The sequence below is a fragment of the Moschus berezovskii genome, chromosome 9 (assembly GCF_049115385.1).
Source record: "Moschus berezovskii isolate FMDL1 chromosome 9, NW_MosBer_1.0, whole genome shotgun sequence".
Classification (NCBI taxonomy): Eukaryota; Metazoa; Chordata; class Mammalia; order Artiodactyla; family Moschidae; genus Moschus; species Moschus berezovskii.
The window spans coordinates 75,327,109-75,345,878 of NC_142468.1; the positions used below are offsets into that span (position 1 = coordinate 75,327,109).

The following is an 18,770-nucleotide window of genomic DNA, read 5'->3' on the forward strand; positions in this document are numbered from 1 at the left end:
AGTGTTCACATTTTGCTATGTGTCTGCCTTTCCTGTGAAATATGACATTTGGGTTCTTGTCCATAACAAAACTGACCGTTTGCTTTTCTTCACTTTTTGTGTTTTCCTATTACCATTTCTCTAATGTAATATTTGAGGCATTTAAGAATATATATGTGACATACGTAAATTATAATGTGTAACAGATAGTGAGTACCTGTGAAATCATCACCCAAGGGCTAGAATATTCCCCGTGAGGTACATCCATCTGGGTGGGCTCCTTCCTCAGCACCACTCCTGCCCTCACTCACTTAACTTCAGTTCAAAACATGAACACCTTTAATGTTAAATGCTTTCCTCAGCTGCTCTTGGCAAAGGGGTTCTTGGTGGGAGAAGACAACCAGGAAATTTTGGAGCATGCTGCCTCGGACCTCTGGACAGGGCCTCAGCAAGGTTCTGGGAAGCTAAGGAGAGGGTGCCATGAGGGAGGTAATGTCATGCACAAGGAAGATTATTCAGACCCATTCCCCGATCTCCTGCACCTGTACCACCTGGCCTCAGCTCCAAGGGCTCTGAGCTCAGGTTAGCATGATGAGGGCTGTACCTCACTCTTACACTGAAGTAAATTGGCTTTGGCAGTCATGTTGAGCACCTCATGACCATTTCCAACATTATTTCTATGGGAAAAGGCATTTCCCATATGAATCACAGAATTTTGGAATACCACTTCTCAGCAGGTTGCAGGCAACTGGGTTGGTGGGGCAGTAACAAGGAGTTGCTTACAATGGACCATCTACCATCATGGTCAACTTTTTTCTGACCCCTGAATCAATGTTAGCTCAAAAGAAGAGGAAGAGGCAGAAGGAAGAGAAGGTGAGGGAAGAAATAATGGAGAGGGGAAGGATGCAGGCATAAGCTGGAAGGAGGGTGGAGCAGGAAGAGGGCAGAGGGAGAGGAGAAGATGCTTTCTCATTAGAAAGGTACTTATGACGAAGCCAAAAAAGGTGGTTGGATGAGTGTTTTTCTTTAAAAAAAAAAATAAAATAAATGGTTTTTCCTTACTCTAGAAACAGAAAACAGACATCAAAGAAAGCAAAACAGCAAAAGTTTAAAATCACATTCGCAGGAGGAGAGGCAGTGTGTATATAATACAGAAAATTCATTTTTTATTCCTAATTCCTCACAAGACCAAGATCAAAATTTATCATGTACATTATGAAGTACTTACTCCTCTGGTGATACAAATAGCACCTCTTTCCAAAGAACAATCCCAAATAATTTTAATTCTGCCCATAATGAATAGTACACAGCATTTTCAAACCATTTTAACCTAAAAGATGTAGTCATGCTCTGAGGTACAAAGATATTTTGAGGGACCCATAATAGGAGACTAAACCCGTGTGCCTAGAACTCAGGCTCAAAGCTGACGTGTTCACCAAGCAGGGATTTCCTGAAGTCCCAGGTCAGGAAAGTTAGTACATCCATCTAACTTTTCATTTAGCTCAAAATGGACTTGCTGGTGGCAGCAGGACTTCAAACTCCATACACCAGTTCTCCCTCTGCACCCGGCAGTGTCCGCATTTCCCCATTTTATAAGAAAGTCAGTCGTTTTAGATTAGAGGTCGGTCCTACTCCAGTCTGAGCTCATCTTTACCTACCTAATCACATCTTCAACATGCCTATTTACAAGTAAGGTCACAGTCTGAGGTAAGGGGGAGGGGGTGAGGCCATTAGTAAATCAATTTGGGGGGAAGCAATTCAACTCATAACAAAACTGAAGCCCCAGATTTATGGTGAATCTCATAAGAACTTGAGCATTCAATTGTTTTCTTCTCAAAATGTCCAACTACATAAGGATAGAAAAAATGCAATGATTACCTCCAGCTTGTCTTTGTTGTCTCAATCAGTGAAGGACTCACTGCTCCTAGTTGTTACTATTACGCCACTGATATGGTCCAGGCTATTATTTGATCATGAAGTCTTAGGGGAATGAAGCTGAGGCAGGTTAGGGAGACCCAAGTGTGGAAGAGCTCTCTGTACCCTTGGAACACACAATGCCAGGGCTGACGGGTGAGCTTCATCACCCTGGAATGACTGCACATTAATTTGAGAACACTAATAAGGGAACACGGCTCCAAATATTCTGAGAAATAATTTCTTAGGAAATGTCAGCTGAGCCTTGAGTGGGAAAAGAGGAATGCTAGTACACTGGTTAATGGTAGGAGCTATTTCAGGACTGTTTCATGTTTTTTTAATCATTCATTTGGGAAGTTTAAATATAGAGCATTAACATTAAAAAAAAATACATTCGTGGCTCTTAGTTTTTGATGAGAGGAAAGGGGCCAAATACAAAGTATACAATCAACTTGGTTCACCATATGTGAGTGTCAAGGTATGCCCCATCCCTCCCAGAGTGACTTCCATTTACTTGCTCACCGAATTGCACATTATTTTGTTCAAAATCCTCTGTTTCTAAGCAGAATATTACAGAAATAGAAAAAATTTAAACATCTTAATTTGGGGACTAAGTTCAAAAATTTAAGTGTGAAAATCTATTTTATATTTGCTGTTCTTTGCCAACAAATGAACTTCACACCTAAAGAACAGACAAGAAGCCAGTCAATATCTTTCTTATTGTCCTCCTGATGGGCTCCAAAATGAGGCAGAAGAAATCCAATCAGATCTGTTTGAGTGGAAATTTTCAAGCAAGCAACTTGTGCTGCCTTACAGACTCACTGTAACAACCCTATATAAATCAAAGATGCTTTTTAGCTACCTACCCATTGGCACTTTCTCTAGAGGGCAATAAAGTATAAAAATGTGAGGGCACTCAGTGGTGAGGGGTATCAGAGTTCAAGCAGAGAGAATTGATACTTTAATACTCCCCTCTAAACTCAACGTTCAGAAAACTAAGATCATGGCATCTGGTCCCATCACTTCATGGCAAATAGATGGAGAAACAGTGGAAACAGTGACAGACTTTATTTTCGGGGGCTCCAAAATCACTGCAGATGGTGATTGCAGCCATGAAATTAAAAGACACTTGCTCTTTGGAAGAAAGGTTATGACCAAACTAGATAGCATATTAAAAAGCAGAGACATTACTTTGCCAACAAAAGTCCATATGGTCAAAGCTATTCATGGTTTTTCCAGTAGTCATTTATAGATGTGAGAGTTGGACTATAAAGAAAGCTGAGTGCCAAAGAGTTGATGCTTTTGAACTGTGGTGTTGGAGAAGATTCTTGAAGAGTTCCTTGGATTGCAAGGAGATCCAACCAGTCCATCCTAAAGGAAATCAGTCCTCGATATTCACTGGAAGGACTGATGCTGAAGCTGAAACTCCAATACTTTGGCCACCTGATACGAAGAACTGACTAATTTGAAAAGACCCTGATGCTGGGAAAGATTGAAGGTGGGAGAAGAAGGGGATGACAGAGGATGAGATGGTTGGATGGCATCACCGACTTGATGGACATGAGTTTGGTGATGGACAGGGAGGCCTGACATGCTGCAGTCCATGCGGTTGCAAAGAGACACAACTGAGCGACTGAAGTGAACTGAACTGACTTGAAGAGTTAATGACTCAGCTGTGTCTGTTTCTTTGAATACAAAATGAAAAATTACACCTACTTGGTGAATATATACATCATAGGGATGATGATACTATCCTAAAACAAGACAGATATTCTAAAAATCTTCAGTGAAACTGAAGTATAGACTCAGGTTCGGTGTCTTTATGATTTTTCACTAATTTCAGGGATACAGGAGGAAACCCTATCATAGCTCTGGACTCTTCTCTAATCTAGCAAATGAATATATGCCTTTAAGAACGGTCTGATATAGAACATGTCATTTCTCCCAGCCATCAGTCCATAGAGAACACAGAAAAGACCTGGTAGGGACATTCTTTCCAAAACATTCTAGCCTCATTTATCCAAGGCATTCACTACCATGTTTGAGAATGAGTGTTCTTGCCTGGAGAATCCCAGGGACGGGGGAGCCTGGTGGGCTGCCATCTATGGGGTCACACAGAGTCGGACACGACTGAAGTGACTTAGCAGCAGCAGCAGCAGCCACATTACAAAGACACTGAACTCATAAGAATACAACATCACCTGTGCAAAATCCTGCAAATTCACAAGCTGAGAATGGACCAGGGAGTTGAATTTACCTCTTATCACTTATTTGTATCCTAGTCCAGTACAGAGGCTTCATTGGACAACTGGGTTCAATGGCTGGCTTCCGAGGACACTGGCTAGAAGGGCCAACTCCAAAGAAGAGTCCGGGAGGAGGTGGGGGTGCAAGTCCTGGGGGTGCTGGAGCAGGAGGAGGACCCCCGCTGTTGGGCACAGGGATAGGAGGCGGGAGAGGCGGAGGTGGAGGGGGAGGGGGAGGCCCCGCACTTGGAGGCAGAGGAGGTGGTGGAGGTGGTGGAGGTCCAGTATTCACAGGAGGCGGCAGAGGTGCTGGTGGCAAAGGTCCAAGCCCAGGTTGGAGGGGAGGCGGGGGAGGGATGGCTGCTGGTAGCGGTGGGGCAGGAGGAGGAGGGGGAGGGGAAGGAGTTGCTTTCTGCTGATTCACTGAGCTGCCTTCCGCAGGCGGTACACAGGCGTCTTTGTTGTCATTTGGGGGAGAGAGTTGGCTTAAAGAGGAGATGGTCAGCTTTTTAGGTATGATTTGGTTACTTCTGGTTGTCTTGCCTTCACCTTCGCAGGGTTTGAGGAAAGTCTCTCTGTCCGTCTGGATGCACACGTTTCTGAAAGTCTTTGGAGGGCAGTCATCATCCGTGGAGACACATACATCTCTCATCTCTTCGCATCCTGCTTGCCATCGGTGTTCTATCTCATGTTTGAGATTCTCAATGGTTTCTTCTAGTCTTGCTGTTATTACTGCATGCTCACCCCGGATGTGAAAGGCTTGAAGTTCAAACTGAGCCTGGAGAGACAGCAATGGGAAAGGAAGCAAAAAATTTACAAAAGATCAATGATCAGAAATAAATTATTCAATAGCATCCCCATACCGCCAAAGCATAAGACTGCACAGACATGGAAAGACAAGAGTCATTCTTCTGAGAATCCTACAGGGTGTACATTTCACCTTATGAATTTCCCAAGGATTTAAATAGCTGGAGTAAAAACATAATTTCATCCAATCTGAGCTCACAGGCAACAATAACCATGGATTAAGGATAAAAGTACAACAGTCATCTAAGAACTTCTATTGGTTTTAATATCAAATGCAAAATAAAACTTTTAATAAAGATTTGAACATGACTGAATATACCTTTCATTATTTTGGTTTGAGAAAAACAACAAAAAAAGGTCTGGATATCCTTTTGGCTAGGAGTGGCTATTCTCACGGTCATCCATAGAATGTCTCCCCTCTGGAGTTTCCAAAACAACACAGCAGAAAGAAAAAAATCAGGAGGAAGTTATGATACATGTGCTTTTTTTTTTTTTTAAAGTTTCCATATCAAAGCTGCCCATGAAGAGTTGACTCACTGGAAAAGACTCTGATGCTGGGAGGGATTGAGGGCGGGAGGAGAAGGGGACGACAGAGGATGAGATGGCTGGATGGCATCACCGACTCGATGGACATGAGTTTGAGTGAACTCCAGGAGTTGGTGATGGACGGGGAGGCCTGGCGTGCTGTGATTCATGGGGTCTCAAAGAGTCGGTCACGACTGAGTGACTGTACTGAACTGCACTGATAATCATTCATAATATAGTAATTAAAAAAAAAACAATTTAAGTGCAAAGAAAATGAACCCATTCAGATCTGCTATCGATATACTCTATATTTTAAAGTATTTTATAAGATACCTGTCTTTTTAATGCTTATCTTTTCAGTTATGCCAATGCCTTGAATCCATTACTTTTACTTACCAGTACAAACTAGCATACTCTTGGTTCTTAACTAGTCCATTTCCCAGCATTTGAAATTATTTAGCCTTTTACAGTTAACTGGGAAGCAATCATTTACAAGTTTATTAGTTTTTCTAAAATTCAATTTGGGGGTGGGAGGAGAAGGGGACGACGGAGAATGAGATGGCTGGATGGCATCACCGACTCTGTGGACATGAGTTTGAGTGAACTACGGGAGTTGGTGATGGACAGGGAGGCCTGGCGTGCTGTGATTCATGGGGTCGCGGAGAGTCGGACACGACTGAGCGACTGAACTGAACTGAACTGAACTGAAAATATTTCTGGTGAACCTATTTAACTTCTTTCTTCCCCATCAGACTGAAACTCCACAAGAAGAAATTAGGCGCAGTATCTGTGCCTTTATTTCTGTACCCCAGCAGCTAGAACAGCAAATACACAGTACTGATGAGATGGATGGATAAAAACCACTGTAATAGTTATATTCAGTCACTGCCCCAAGAGCCTTTGTTATGACTTATAAGACGTTCTTCACTGTAATTTCAGTCCACAAATATCTAGAACACCAAAGTATATATAAGTACAGTTATATCTTACATTAAAAAGGTGAAGAAATATTTTCAATGGCCTAGTCTGTCAAGGTCGTGACACAGGAAAAGGTGGCATTGTTTGGAACATTAATTCTGAGTAAGTGTTACTGTTGCTAAGGATAATATTAGAGGAAGAGGCAAACAGATTTCTAATCATTCTTAAAAATTTCCAAACAATGCCATTTTTGTGGAGTGATAGGCATAAAACTAGGAAAGCTTCAGCAGTCAGGATGAATGATGTACTGAAAAAATAGAAAAGTCCATCCAATCTTTCGTGAGTTCTACTATCTGAAAGGAACTTCATGCTTCATTCAACTATGTGATCAAGATCATCTTTGTTTGGACATCCTACCCATCCCCATCTCCCTCTCCCTCCCCGCTGCCCACCTCCACCCATATTTCAGCCCTGATTACCATCCTGAATTATCACCAATATTTAAATTTCATTTTAGTGCCTACTTTAGTTCTGCCATAGCAAACTAAATGTTGAATGTTGTTCCTGACTAACTTGTTCACCTAAGAAGGTGAACAGTCAGATAATATTCATTTATTATTTCTTTGGCTGCAGTGGGTCTTAGTTGTAGCATGTAGGATCTTTAGTTGGAGCTGTGGTATGTGGGATCTAGTTTCCTGACCAGGGATTGAACCCAGGCCCCCTTCATTGGGAGAGCAGAGTCTTAGCCACTAGACCACCAGGGAAGTCCCAACAGTCAGATAATGGTGATGAGACAATAATTTTACACAATCTTCACCTTCTTAATAATATGAAAGAGTTACAAAGACATGCTCCAAAGGGAAACTTTCTTCTCCCACACAACTGGATGATATCTACACAAAGGTCCCCACCTCTCCCATTTCCCACCTCTTAACCAATGATCTTTTAAGTTGGCTGAATCTGGTGTACACATGTACACAGACCATTTTGATGGCTCTGTAATTCATCTGCTTAGTGTAGTGGGTAGAGCACAAACTGGTTAGGCTACTTAACCTCTCTGTATATCAGCTTTCTCATACAGAAAATGGGGGTAATAACAGAACCTCACAAGCTTACGATAAGTACATGAGTTAATATATGTAAAACCAGAGAAGAGTATCTGGAACACCAGAGGAAGTATAGAAGTTTGCTACAATGCTACTATTAATGGTATTACTACAAATGGTATTACTACTTATGGAAGTAATAATACAATGGTATTATTTTGTCTCTTTGCTGCCTGACAGATCAAGGAGGCCAGCGGCCAAGTCACCTTGCTTTCAGCTCTCAGCATGTTTTCCAGCACCAGGCTCTATCCTAAAGCAAAAAATAAAGATACAAAAATCCTTCTTTAATCCCTTCGAGCTGTTGCTCTTTCTTTTCTCACCCTCCCTCTTTTTCTTCAGAGTTATTTTTTTTTTTTTTAAGAAAACACACAACTCTTGCTTTATCTATTTTCTTATCCATGCTTCTTTCAACCAGTGACACCTTGCTGCTAGCCCCACTATACTGCTGAAACTCCATGATCTGAGTGTTACATTTGATCAGCACCTTTCAGCGATTTTGCCCTCTCAGCTGCATTGTTTCAGTTGACTGCTGCCTTGCCTTGAATTTCTACTTCCCTGATCGTCAAAATTCTCCACCCTCCCCTATTTCCTTCCTATTTCCTGGCTCTCTCCAGGCGATCAGTGGACTCCTCTCCCTCCATTCATCCCTTAAATGCTGTTCCCCAAGCATGCTCCTTCCCATTTCACCTTTCTCACACGACACAATCTCTCTTGTTCATCTTGCATACGCATGAGGTAAATGATAGTCACTGACTCTATCGCAGCTTCCAAACTGGTATCTTAAAACCAGAAGTCCAATTATCCTCTGAAACTGGTCTACCCGAATATTTTTAATCAGCCACCTCAGAGTCAGTATGTCTGAAAATGGACTCATGATGTCAAAGCTCAGTCTTCTCCTCCTCTGAAATTCTTCCTTGCAATTAATAACATCAACATCCTCCCAACAATCTCTTTCAGAAACCTGGATATCATGATGGATTCCTTGCTCTCTCTCATTCCTGACAGATTATCGATGAGTTTCATTAATCTCTCTGATTCATTCCTTACCTTCTGCCCCCAGTGCCTCAACTCTTCATTGGGTCTTACTCACCTGGACAGTGACAAGAGTCACCTCAATAATATTCCTGATCCTGGTTTAGACACTATTTTTTAAATTCATATCTTTATTCCTTAAAATGCTTTCAACAACTAGCCATTACTTAAACACTAATATTAAAATTGTTTAGCATGGCCACAATGAAAACTCTTCTCTGTTTGCCCATTTTGTCCACTCTTGGCTCCTGCCTCTTCTCCAAATATGTCCTAGATTCCAGTTCTATATAACTTCTCTCTCTCCCAGGCCCATACTCGTGCACATGGCCCTTGCAAACACTGTCCTCTCTTAACACCTCTCCTGTCTGCTGCAAACACCCAAGGTAAAGGGACAGATTACCAAACACAGATTCCATGGTGGCTTCCTCACAAACTGTACTTACTAACATAAAGAATAACCAAATAAGAACTATTAAATTTCTATGTATTCCATATCAATATGCCCAAATAAAGAAACCAGATACCTTTGCTCTTCCCTGCTTCACAACTCGTTTTGATCATTTCAATTTCATGTGCAGAAGGTCAACGTGACATAGTAATTCAAAGTGATTAAAGTAATAAGCACCTTATTCATTCTCTATCTGTCCATATGTAATTGTCATTTAGTCACTCAGTTGCGTCCTACTCTTTGCTACTCCATGGACTGTGGCTCCTCTATCCATGGGATTTCCCAGGCAAGAATACTGGAGTGAGTTGCCTTTTACTCCTCCAGGGATCTTCCCAACCCAGGGATCAAACTCATGTCTCCTGCATTAGCAGGTGGATTCTTTACCGCTGAGCCACCAGGGAAGCCCCTCCATATGTAATAGGGAAGAACAAATCTGACTCTATATTAGATCTGTTCCTTTTGCTTTAAACTGTGTGCTCTGTTGACTGTGCTTAGTCATGCTGGCTCTGTACCTTTTATAAAAGAATGTTGTCTATAGTCTGAAATATACAGGACAGCTTATTCTCAGGGATCTGACCTTTAAGAGTCCATTCATAAACAGAAAAAAACTTGCAGTAACAAAGAATAGCATTTGTCTTGTTGGAGGAACACTCTCACCTAATCTACATGGACAGTGGCAAGAACAAAGGATTCTGACACCAGTAAGTTCACACCAACTGATCATGCCCCGTCCCTCACCTTGCCTATAAAAGTGCTTTGCTGAAACCCTTTGGAGAAACCGGAGCTTTGGAGGCATGAGCTGCTTGTCTCCTTGCATGGTCCTGCATTAAACCTTTGATCTAAACATGTTTGGCCTCACTGTATGCTGGGCACACAAACTTGTATTCAGTAACACATATCCTATCAATTATTTCAAATTGCTATTGGCTCTATTACAAATGGGGCCTTCCAGGTGGTGCCTGCCAATGCAAGAAATGCAAAAGATGCAGGTTCGATCCCTGGGTCAGCAAGATCCCTTGGAGCAGGAAATGGCAATCCACTCAGTATTCTTACTTAGAAAATTCTGTAGACAAAGGAGCCTGGCAGACTATAGTATGAGGTCATGAAGAGTTGGGCACGACTGAGCACGCAAGCCCTATTACAAATAGGCATCTCAAATCTATGCCTATCATAAATCAAGCCTTTGGGAAAAGTATCTTTTAACACTTTTTCACGCTACTTTCTGTGGCACTTTTACTTTGTACCTGGAAATCATATACTGTTTTCCCTCCTTTATCTAGAGCCATAGCTAGAAGGACTGTTAATGATTTGATGTATCAAATACAGAGAGTAGAACTTTCTGTTGAATAATCATGTACTCCCAGGCACGACCCTGGATATCTTTATTAAATGTCAAGTCCAGATCCTCACAGTCAAAATTACAGATAAGGCTGGATCAAGGGAACATAACGCTTTTAAACCCTACTGACTCTCCTTTCAGTCTCCTTTGCTTTCGCACTGAACATGCTGTTTGTATACGGTAGACAAAATGACTGCACACCTTCCAATCATTTTTAAATAAATGTTCTTTAGGACATAGGAAGCATTACAAGTTTCCCTTTCCCCAGCCTTCTCTGCTAAAAGTCTGTTGTTTTTCTGCATTCACCCTAACATCATTTGAAAGGAGACAGGTCTAAGTTTTGACATCTTCCCAATCTCCCCTAAGTTTTATCTCTAAATTGCACCTGGATTTTAATCTATCTTCCATTATTTTTAACTTGATTGCTTCTATTACTTTCATTTTCAATCATATTCCCTTCCCACCTGCCATAGTCTATTAGTCTATATCCATTTCCTTCTAAGCAAGATGCAAATTCACAATCTTTAAGAGAGCAATCCCAATTAAAACAGTGTTCTAATCACCCTTTTCCTTGACTGACACTTTTTATCGGTTCTCAGGCTGCTACCCATTAGAAATATCTAGAGAGCTTTGTAAAAATTCCTGATAGAGCCATCTCAAAAGATAATCATTCAATTGACCTGAGATGGTGCTCTTACACAGGAGTCCTTAAAGCTTCCCCAAAGGATTCCTGGGCAGCCAGAGCTGAAACCAGAATTAACTGTTCTAAATCTTTATTCTGCTCCAAATATAGCTGAGATAGTATGGCACTACAATATTGGTGGAATTTTTTTGACTTTTAACTTGGGTCATTGCAGAATCTCCCAAGAATATGTGTTACTTGAAAAAGTCCCTTGGTAATTCCAACATATCCCTATAAAGAGACTATCCCTTCATTACCCATATTGAGAATAGTTATTTCATGCAGCAGATAAGCCTAAATTCTTTCCATGACACTCATGGCTCTTTAAAACCTGCCCTCTGCTTACTTTTCCAGATATTTCTTTATAATTTCCCTATGTTGCACCAGTACAGATTCAAACATCCCTTTAACTCCCACATCTTTATGCTTTTGCACATGCTGCTTCCTCTCTGTGAAACACCCTTTCACTCCATTTTTGCCTAGTGAAAGCCCTGAAGGAAAACTCACTCCATTGCAACTGAACCTTCTGGCTTCAACTTTTCTTGATTCTTCCTGACAAAAGTTTTCCTTTGACTCTGTTGCCAAAGAACTTCCTAGGTTCACATCACATTACAGTCACTCAGGTTTATCATCTTTGCAAATCTAAAAGCTCCAGGCAGTTGGGGACCATGCCTTATTCATGCTTGAACTTTCAGAACACTGTGCACTGCTTGGCTAGTTAGTGATCCTTAAATGCTTATTGAATTGAATTATTTCTTTAGCTTTAAATATTAAGACTTCCTTGTACCTCTGTATTACCCAACCAACTAGACTTAAAAGCCTAAGAAAATGTAAAAACAGAGAGACATGTGGTCCCCTTCCTTCCCTGGCGGCTAAGACAGTAAAGAATCTGTCTGCAATGCGGGAGACTAGGGTTTGATCCCTGGATTGGGAAGATCCTCTGGAGAAAGAAATGGCAACCCACTCCAGTACCCTTGCCTGGAGAATTCCAAGGACAGAGGAGCCTAGTGGGGTATAGTCCATCAGTTCAGTTCAGTTCAGTTCAGTCGCTCAGTCGTGTCCGACTCTCCGCAACCCCATGAATCACAGCACGCCAGACCTCCCTGTCCATCACCAACTCCCGGAGTACACTCAAACTCATGTCCACAGAGTCGGTGATGCCATCCAGCCATCTCATTCTCCATCGCCCCCTTCTCCTCCCGCCCCCAACCTTTCCCTTGCAAAAAAGTCAGACACAACTGAGCGACTAAAACAAGCACAACATAAACTATGAGATTTCATTGTTGTTATTACCTAGAAAATTCAAATTAAACCTCTAGATTTTTTAAAGTGTGGGTCTAAAAATTAATGTTGATACCACTTAGTTTTAACAATTCAAAATATTTAGGGTAGATAAGTGTTCTCTTTACAATAAGCTTAAAGGTTATTCCCATAAGTATAGTGAACTATGCAGTAGAATCCAACAGTATTTGTCATTCTAATCTGATTAGGAATAGGGCTCCAGGCAACTCCTGCAGTCTCTCCAGGGACTGGTCCTCCCTTTCCCTACCAAATTCTCATTTTTTAAAAAATATCCTCCACATTACCACTGCTCAGAGATATCATCAAAGGAACACACTGTCCTGAAACCCAAACAACAGAGGGAGACTTTGCTTGTCTGGCACCCACAAACATGTCTGTCAAAAAGAATTGGAAAAGTGCCTACTGATGAAAGACATTATGGTGGTGCCAAGCACTGCGCAAAAATCACCCATTAACATTTTGTTGTTATGAACATCCTCTCCCAGTGGTGCTGCCAGGGGCCATTAAAAATTCAGGTTATCTGCTATACAATCTAAGTCAACTTTTCCCAGGGACTCTTGGAAATTCTAAATTCTTCCAGGTTAGGGAAAGCAATTCCAAGGGACTGCACAGAAGCACAATGAAACTGCATCACTTCAGGCAAGTTCTAAGATAGTAGCAATTTCCACAGCCACACCTTCACCCTATCTCTTTCTCTTCAACTTTCCAAAATACAGACAGTCCTGCCCATGAAATCTGTATAAAGAGGCAAAGCACAGTATCATCTAAGCCATACAAAGAAAGAGTCCCAGCTCTCATGAATGTAAATCAACATGGGAGGTCAAGCAGACTCATTACGGCTCTGAAATCACACCAGTGGTTCAGACTGCAGTTCAGATAAAGCTGGGCATTACTTCTGAAATGTGATAGCTATTCCAGACATGATTCTGAAATATACTCTGAAAATAAGCAAATAAAATTATGGATAGTCATCCAAGGAAATAGGAAGTCAAACAGATAAATCTCTGAAATCTGTACTCAAGTTCCTACCTGGGAAACAAGATAAAACCTCATTGTAGCTAGAGTGTTCTTGTGAAACAGAAGAAATAAAGTCATGACTCATGGGGGATTCTAATAATGTCTTCTTTCTAAGTTATTAATATCACTAAATTAGTGTAAGTCACAGAACAGATATACCTTGGGACATCCATGGAAATGACTTTCGAGGTTTTTTACTCTAAAAAATAATTTGAAATCTAATAAGCAAATCCAAGACTGCATATTTTTAGGCAAAGAACCAACATACTAATTCCTTCTCTATTAGGAAAGAGGACTTGGAGTTTTATGTTGTGTTATTATTGTCACTAATGAAGCTACATGTAGCTTAATAAGGTATGTATGACACATTCCAGAACACATATGCATTTAGAAGCAACAGATGGTAAATCCTGGTCCTTAATACTGTGACAAATTGAAGTTCTTCAAGTAATCACAGCAATCACATTACTGTTTCTTTCTCAATTCACTCATTGTCTATGAGGAGTTGTTACCCTATGGCCAGTGCCCATCTGTCTATCATTTTGGTAAGTAACTGTAAAGTAGGTTTCTCAATTAGGTTTGTTTCACATATTCTCAACTTTGTCTTTTTCTTGTTTTAATTGAAAAGGGGAAGGAAATGGAAAAAAAAATGTCATTTAAATAGCATTATCAAGTAGGAGCAAGTAAGGAGAAGCTAGTTGCTGAGTTCTTTCTGGCATTAGAAGTGAAATTTATGCCTAAGACTGTAGGATTACTGATTAGAAAAATAGTCTCCACACTTTTTACCAATGTAATAGAAAGCCTTCCACTAGCACGAAGAAGTTCAGGGGAGTGGTTGTAATAAATTTCCTATTTGTAGGCTTACTTTTCATAGTGACGTTGTATGGACCAGAGAGACACTGAACAAGTCTTCATTATAGCAAATGAGATGAGACTCTGGTCTCTCTACCATCTAACCTTCAATCTAGCTTTAATGAGCATCTACAGTGCACTCAATCTTGCAAAAATATATAGAGAGAAACAAGTCAGACTTTGAGAGGCTCAAATTCCAGCTGAGAAAAGGTATTAGTTTGAGTTGTTTTTAATTTTCAGGAAAGTTGAGCTGGTGTGGATTTTACACTCTTATTCAAACATGACTTGTTCATTGATAACTAAAGAAAACCAAGGACCACAGGGGCCAATTTGTCCGGCAAAGATATCCCCGGTTGTCTGTGTTGCTTTTATTATCCAGTAAAGAGTCACTTCAGGGCCCACTCCCTGAATGTATTTTCATGAGTAAGTAAAGAGATATTTGGCTTCCCACCCTAATATTTGAACAAATGACCGATGATGTGTGCCTAGGCCACAATCACCTTCTCCTGGCCACTTCCAGTCTTCCCAGGGATTAGTCACTTGATAAATCTGCCATTGAATGGGTTTTAAATTATAGACTAATCGACAGGGAAAACAAACAATATGGTTTACGTGTTTTTCATTAAGATCTGGGCTCTGGCCTAGGACGCCTCCTTTGGAGGAAGCTAGGAAGGGAAATGGCTTAAATTTCCAAATATCACTCACCCCAGCCAAAAGACGCACTCATTATACAAGACATAAGTTGAGATGCCAGAAAAGGGCTCACAAAATTGAGTATAATCTTCATTTCTCTAAGTAATGGACCCAAGGAGAAATATTTTCTGCTCCAATTGGAAAGGCCAGGTCAAGTTAATGGGGGGGAAAAAACACTAAAATAGTAATCAGAATGACTGGATTTAGTTCAGCATAAGACTGTTGTATGACCTTAAATTTGCTTATCTCTGGCCATCTTCTTCATTTGTAAAACAAACAGGTCAGAAAAAGATCGGCAGCTTACCAACCAGGTTTCTAGGGATCCATGGAGGTATTTGAGCAGTTCTGCAAACAGTTGTTGTTTTTTTGGGGGGGGTTATTTTTTTTTCAATTTAAAAAGGATATTTTTAAATAACCTTAAAAACAATGGATTTTAAAAATACATATAGTTACACCAAAACCTACATATGTGGCTGCTACCAGCACACCTAGCTCTAAAGTACTTTGTTTTTTGGCTTGCTTGTTTTTAGAGCCTTTGAAATATAAAGTTTTCTCTGACATCTTTCTGAATCTATTCAGATGATCTGAAAATGTTTCACTGATCAGGAAAGTAGTAACTTTGTACTGGTCTCTCTTCTTTCCTTTCTTCCTCCCTGCCTTGTTTTAAATTCAGGCTTGTACACATACAAGAAGCGAATGGCTACCCACTCCAGTATTTTTTGCCTAGAGAATTCCATGGACAGAGAAGCTGGTGGGCTATAGTCCATGAGGTTGCAAAGAGTTGGACAAGACTAAGCACACACACACACATATACATGTAAGTATATTCTACGGCACACATGCATCATATTCCACTTTGCGTGGTCAAGGCTCAGGCTAATCTGCTCTGTGTAGGACCCTATTTTAGCAAAATAGTTTCCTGTTCAATGACAAGCACATGAATGGGCAGAGTAACAGATGATTTTAGCATTTAATTTTATACTTGGGCTTTCTGACAGAGTGATGTTTATGATTAAAACTAATTCCAACAGTTCTTAATTGTTAACTGGTTCAATTGTAAAGTAAAAATTTCCTACAATTCATGTTTCAATCTTAGGGATTATTTTAATTGAATACAACCCTAGGATAGTAAGGGAATTTTTTCCAAAAACTGTTTCCATTTTTAACTATATATTTTGTAAAATGTGGTTTTTGAGATTTTGTTAGTAAAATAAAACATAGAAAGTAATTGGGTGCTGTGGCTAATAAAAGAATCGACATTGAAAATCCCTAAATTTAAATTTAGGGATTTTCAAATTTTTGCAGAAAATAGCTGTAAAATTTGTATCTTGACAAAAGATTTGTACCCAGAACATAGAACTCCACTAAAATGAAAATAAGAAAACAACCTCCCCTCCCAAAATGGGTAAAAGTTATGAGGGACAGTTCATGAAGATGATACATGAATGATATATAAACACATAAAAAGATGCCCAATGTGACAGTCATTAGGGAAATGAATATTAAACCACAATGAGATACCACTGCATACTTACTGGAAGGGAGGGAGGAAGAGAGGGAGGGAGAGGTAAACTGGCCCATCTGATAACACCAAGTGATGGGGAGCACGTGGAGCAACTGGAGCTCTCAGTTTGCAAACAGGAATGTAGAATGGTATAGCTACTTTGGAAAACAGTTTGTTTCTTAGAAAGTTAGATACACACTTTCCGTATCACCCAATAATCTCACTGCTATTTGCCCAAGTGAAATAAAAATGTATGTTAACATGAAAATCCATATGCAAATATTTTAACAGCTTTATGTCTAATTGCCTGTGATGGTTAATTTTACTAGGCCATGGGGTGATCAGATATTTGGCCAAATATTATTCCAGGTGCCTCTGTGAGGGTGTTTTGAGATGAGATTAACAACTGAATCAGTAGCTTGAGTAATCTGCTCTCCTTAATGCAGGTAGGTTTTATCCAATCTAGTACTCTTGCCTGGAAAATCCCATGGAGCCTGGTAGGCTACAGTCCATAGGGTAGCAAAGAGTCGGACAAGACAGAATGACTTCTCTCTCTTTTATCCAATCAGTAAAAAACCTGAATTAATACAAAGCTAACGTTATTAAGAAAAAAATTTCTCCAGCCTAACACCATCAGCTAATTTTCTTACCTTAGAACTGAAATATCAACATTAGGTCTTTCTGGGTCTCAAGACTACCAACTCACCCTACAGATCTTGAGACTTATCAGGCTTCATGACTGTGTAAGCCAATTTCTTATAATTTCTCTCTCTATATATACATACATATATATGTATAAACCCTATTAGTTCCATTTCTGTGGAGAACGTAGACTAATGCATTACCTCACATTGAAAGCCACTCAAATGTTCTTCAGCTGCTGAAGGGTCAACAAACCGTGGCACATGCACAAAGAGGAATTCTAACCAGAAACAAAAGGAATGGACCAACACGGAAGAATCTCAAATGTATTAGGTTAAGTGCTAGAAGCTGGACTCAAAAGACTACAAACTGTATGATTCCATTTATCTGACATTCTGGGAAAGTCAAAGCTATAATGGCAGAAAAAGTATCAGCGGGGGGGCAGAGTTCTGAGTTCAAAGGAGGAGCTGTCTTCCAAAGGACACAGGGGCATTTTCTATGGTGATGAGAATATTCTATGCTTTGATTGTGGTTTGGTTATGTGACTGCATGCCTTGTCAAAATTCATACACTAAAGAGTGATTTTTATTGTATGTAAAATTCTATCTCAATGCAAAAAGCTTCGTGAAGACTGACATTATGGTAAGTCATATGCACACATTTCTATAGATTTAAAATTGCAAAATAAATGCACTATAAATAAAACATCCCTCATCAATTGGACTTCCAAACAAGATTTTGTTTGTAACCAAATCTTTCTCTTTTAAGAAAACACATGTCAACAGACAGTAGAGTGAAATGAGTCCCCTAAATGCCCAAAGAGTTGCCTAGGTCTTAACAAGACACAAGTGTCCAAATTTCCTAAGGCAAAAGTTTAACTTTTTTCACTGATGCTACAGAATTTTCACCTCTATGGCCTAATTTCCAGAGCTTTCTCTCCCGAGGTCAGGCTTAGGAGGGAGTGAGTGGCAGTCATCCAAGATGGCCACATTCAGCAGCATTTGAACCTTGCAGCTTGTGAGCACATGGCCAGGGGAGAATGAATGACAGCTCAGAGTCCTAGGCAGGATGTTACGGTACCTTGAACACCGTGATGTCACATCTCTGGTGCTTTCGCACAGCCTACTTTCTATCTCATTACTCATAAGGAGTCCAACTTCCTCATGCTGCTGCTGCTAAGTCACTTCAGTCATGTCCGACTCTGTGTGACCCCATAGACGGAAGCCCACCAGGCTCCCCCATCCCTGGGATTCTCCAGGCAAGAACAGGAGTGGGTTACCATTTCCTTCCTCATAGTTGTTCATTAATAAGCACGTCAAAGGAAACAGGGTTCTAAGTTTTTTACTTATGTAAGAAAAAAAGTACTTAACATCTATTCCCAGGCTACCATGAGAGTTTTCTTTATGTTTTTCATGAGCCAGTCTCTAAGGCAAGGATCAAAATATGGTCTTGGATTTTCATTTTCTTTTAAGCAATAGATTGACAGTTTTCTTTTTTTTTCTTTAGTTGCAGAGAAACCACCTATGAATACAGACAGTCTGTTACACAGTGCAATTAGAACAGTTTCTTCCTATACCTAGTGAGTCTCCAAGACACAGGAGGGCCTTTTATTCGATCAGTGTTTGTAAGCTGAATATCACCCTCTAGGTCCCTATTCTCTAAAATAAGGATGATATAACCTGTCTTTCTCCCTAATATATTTTTCATGGGATGTAAAAGAAACTAAATAATATGCTCGGAACAAATTAAGAAATATGCTGACTGAAA

The 18,770-nt window shown here is 40.2% G+C and overlaps 1 protein-coding gene across 2 annotated transcripts in view; it reads right to left on the reverse strand.

Moving 5' to 3' along the window:
* Nucleotides 1-18,770, reverse strand: part of FMN1 (formin 1) — a 474,559-nt gene that overhangs the window by 248,363 nt on the left and 207,426 nt on the right. For both annotated transcript variants that reach the window (XM_088839831.1, XM_055435909.2), the window contains one exon: nt 4,151-4,914. In XM_088839831.1, the coding sequence (XP_088695957.1) occupies nt 4,151-4,914 (764 nt within the window). The remainder of the gene's footprint in view (nt 1-4,150; nt 4,915-18,770) is intronic.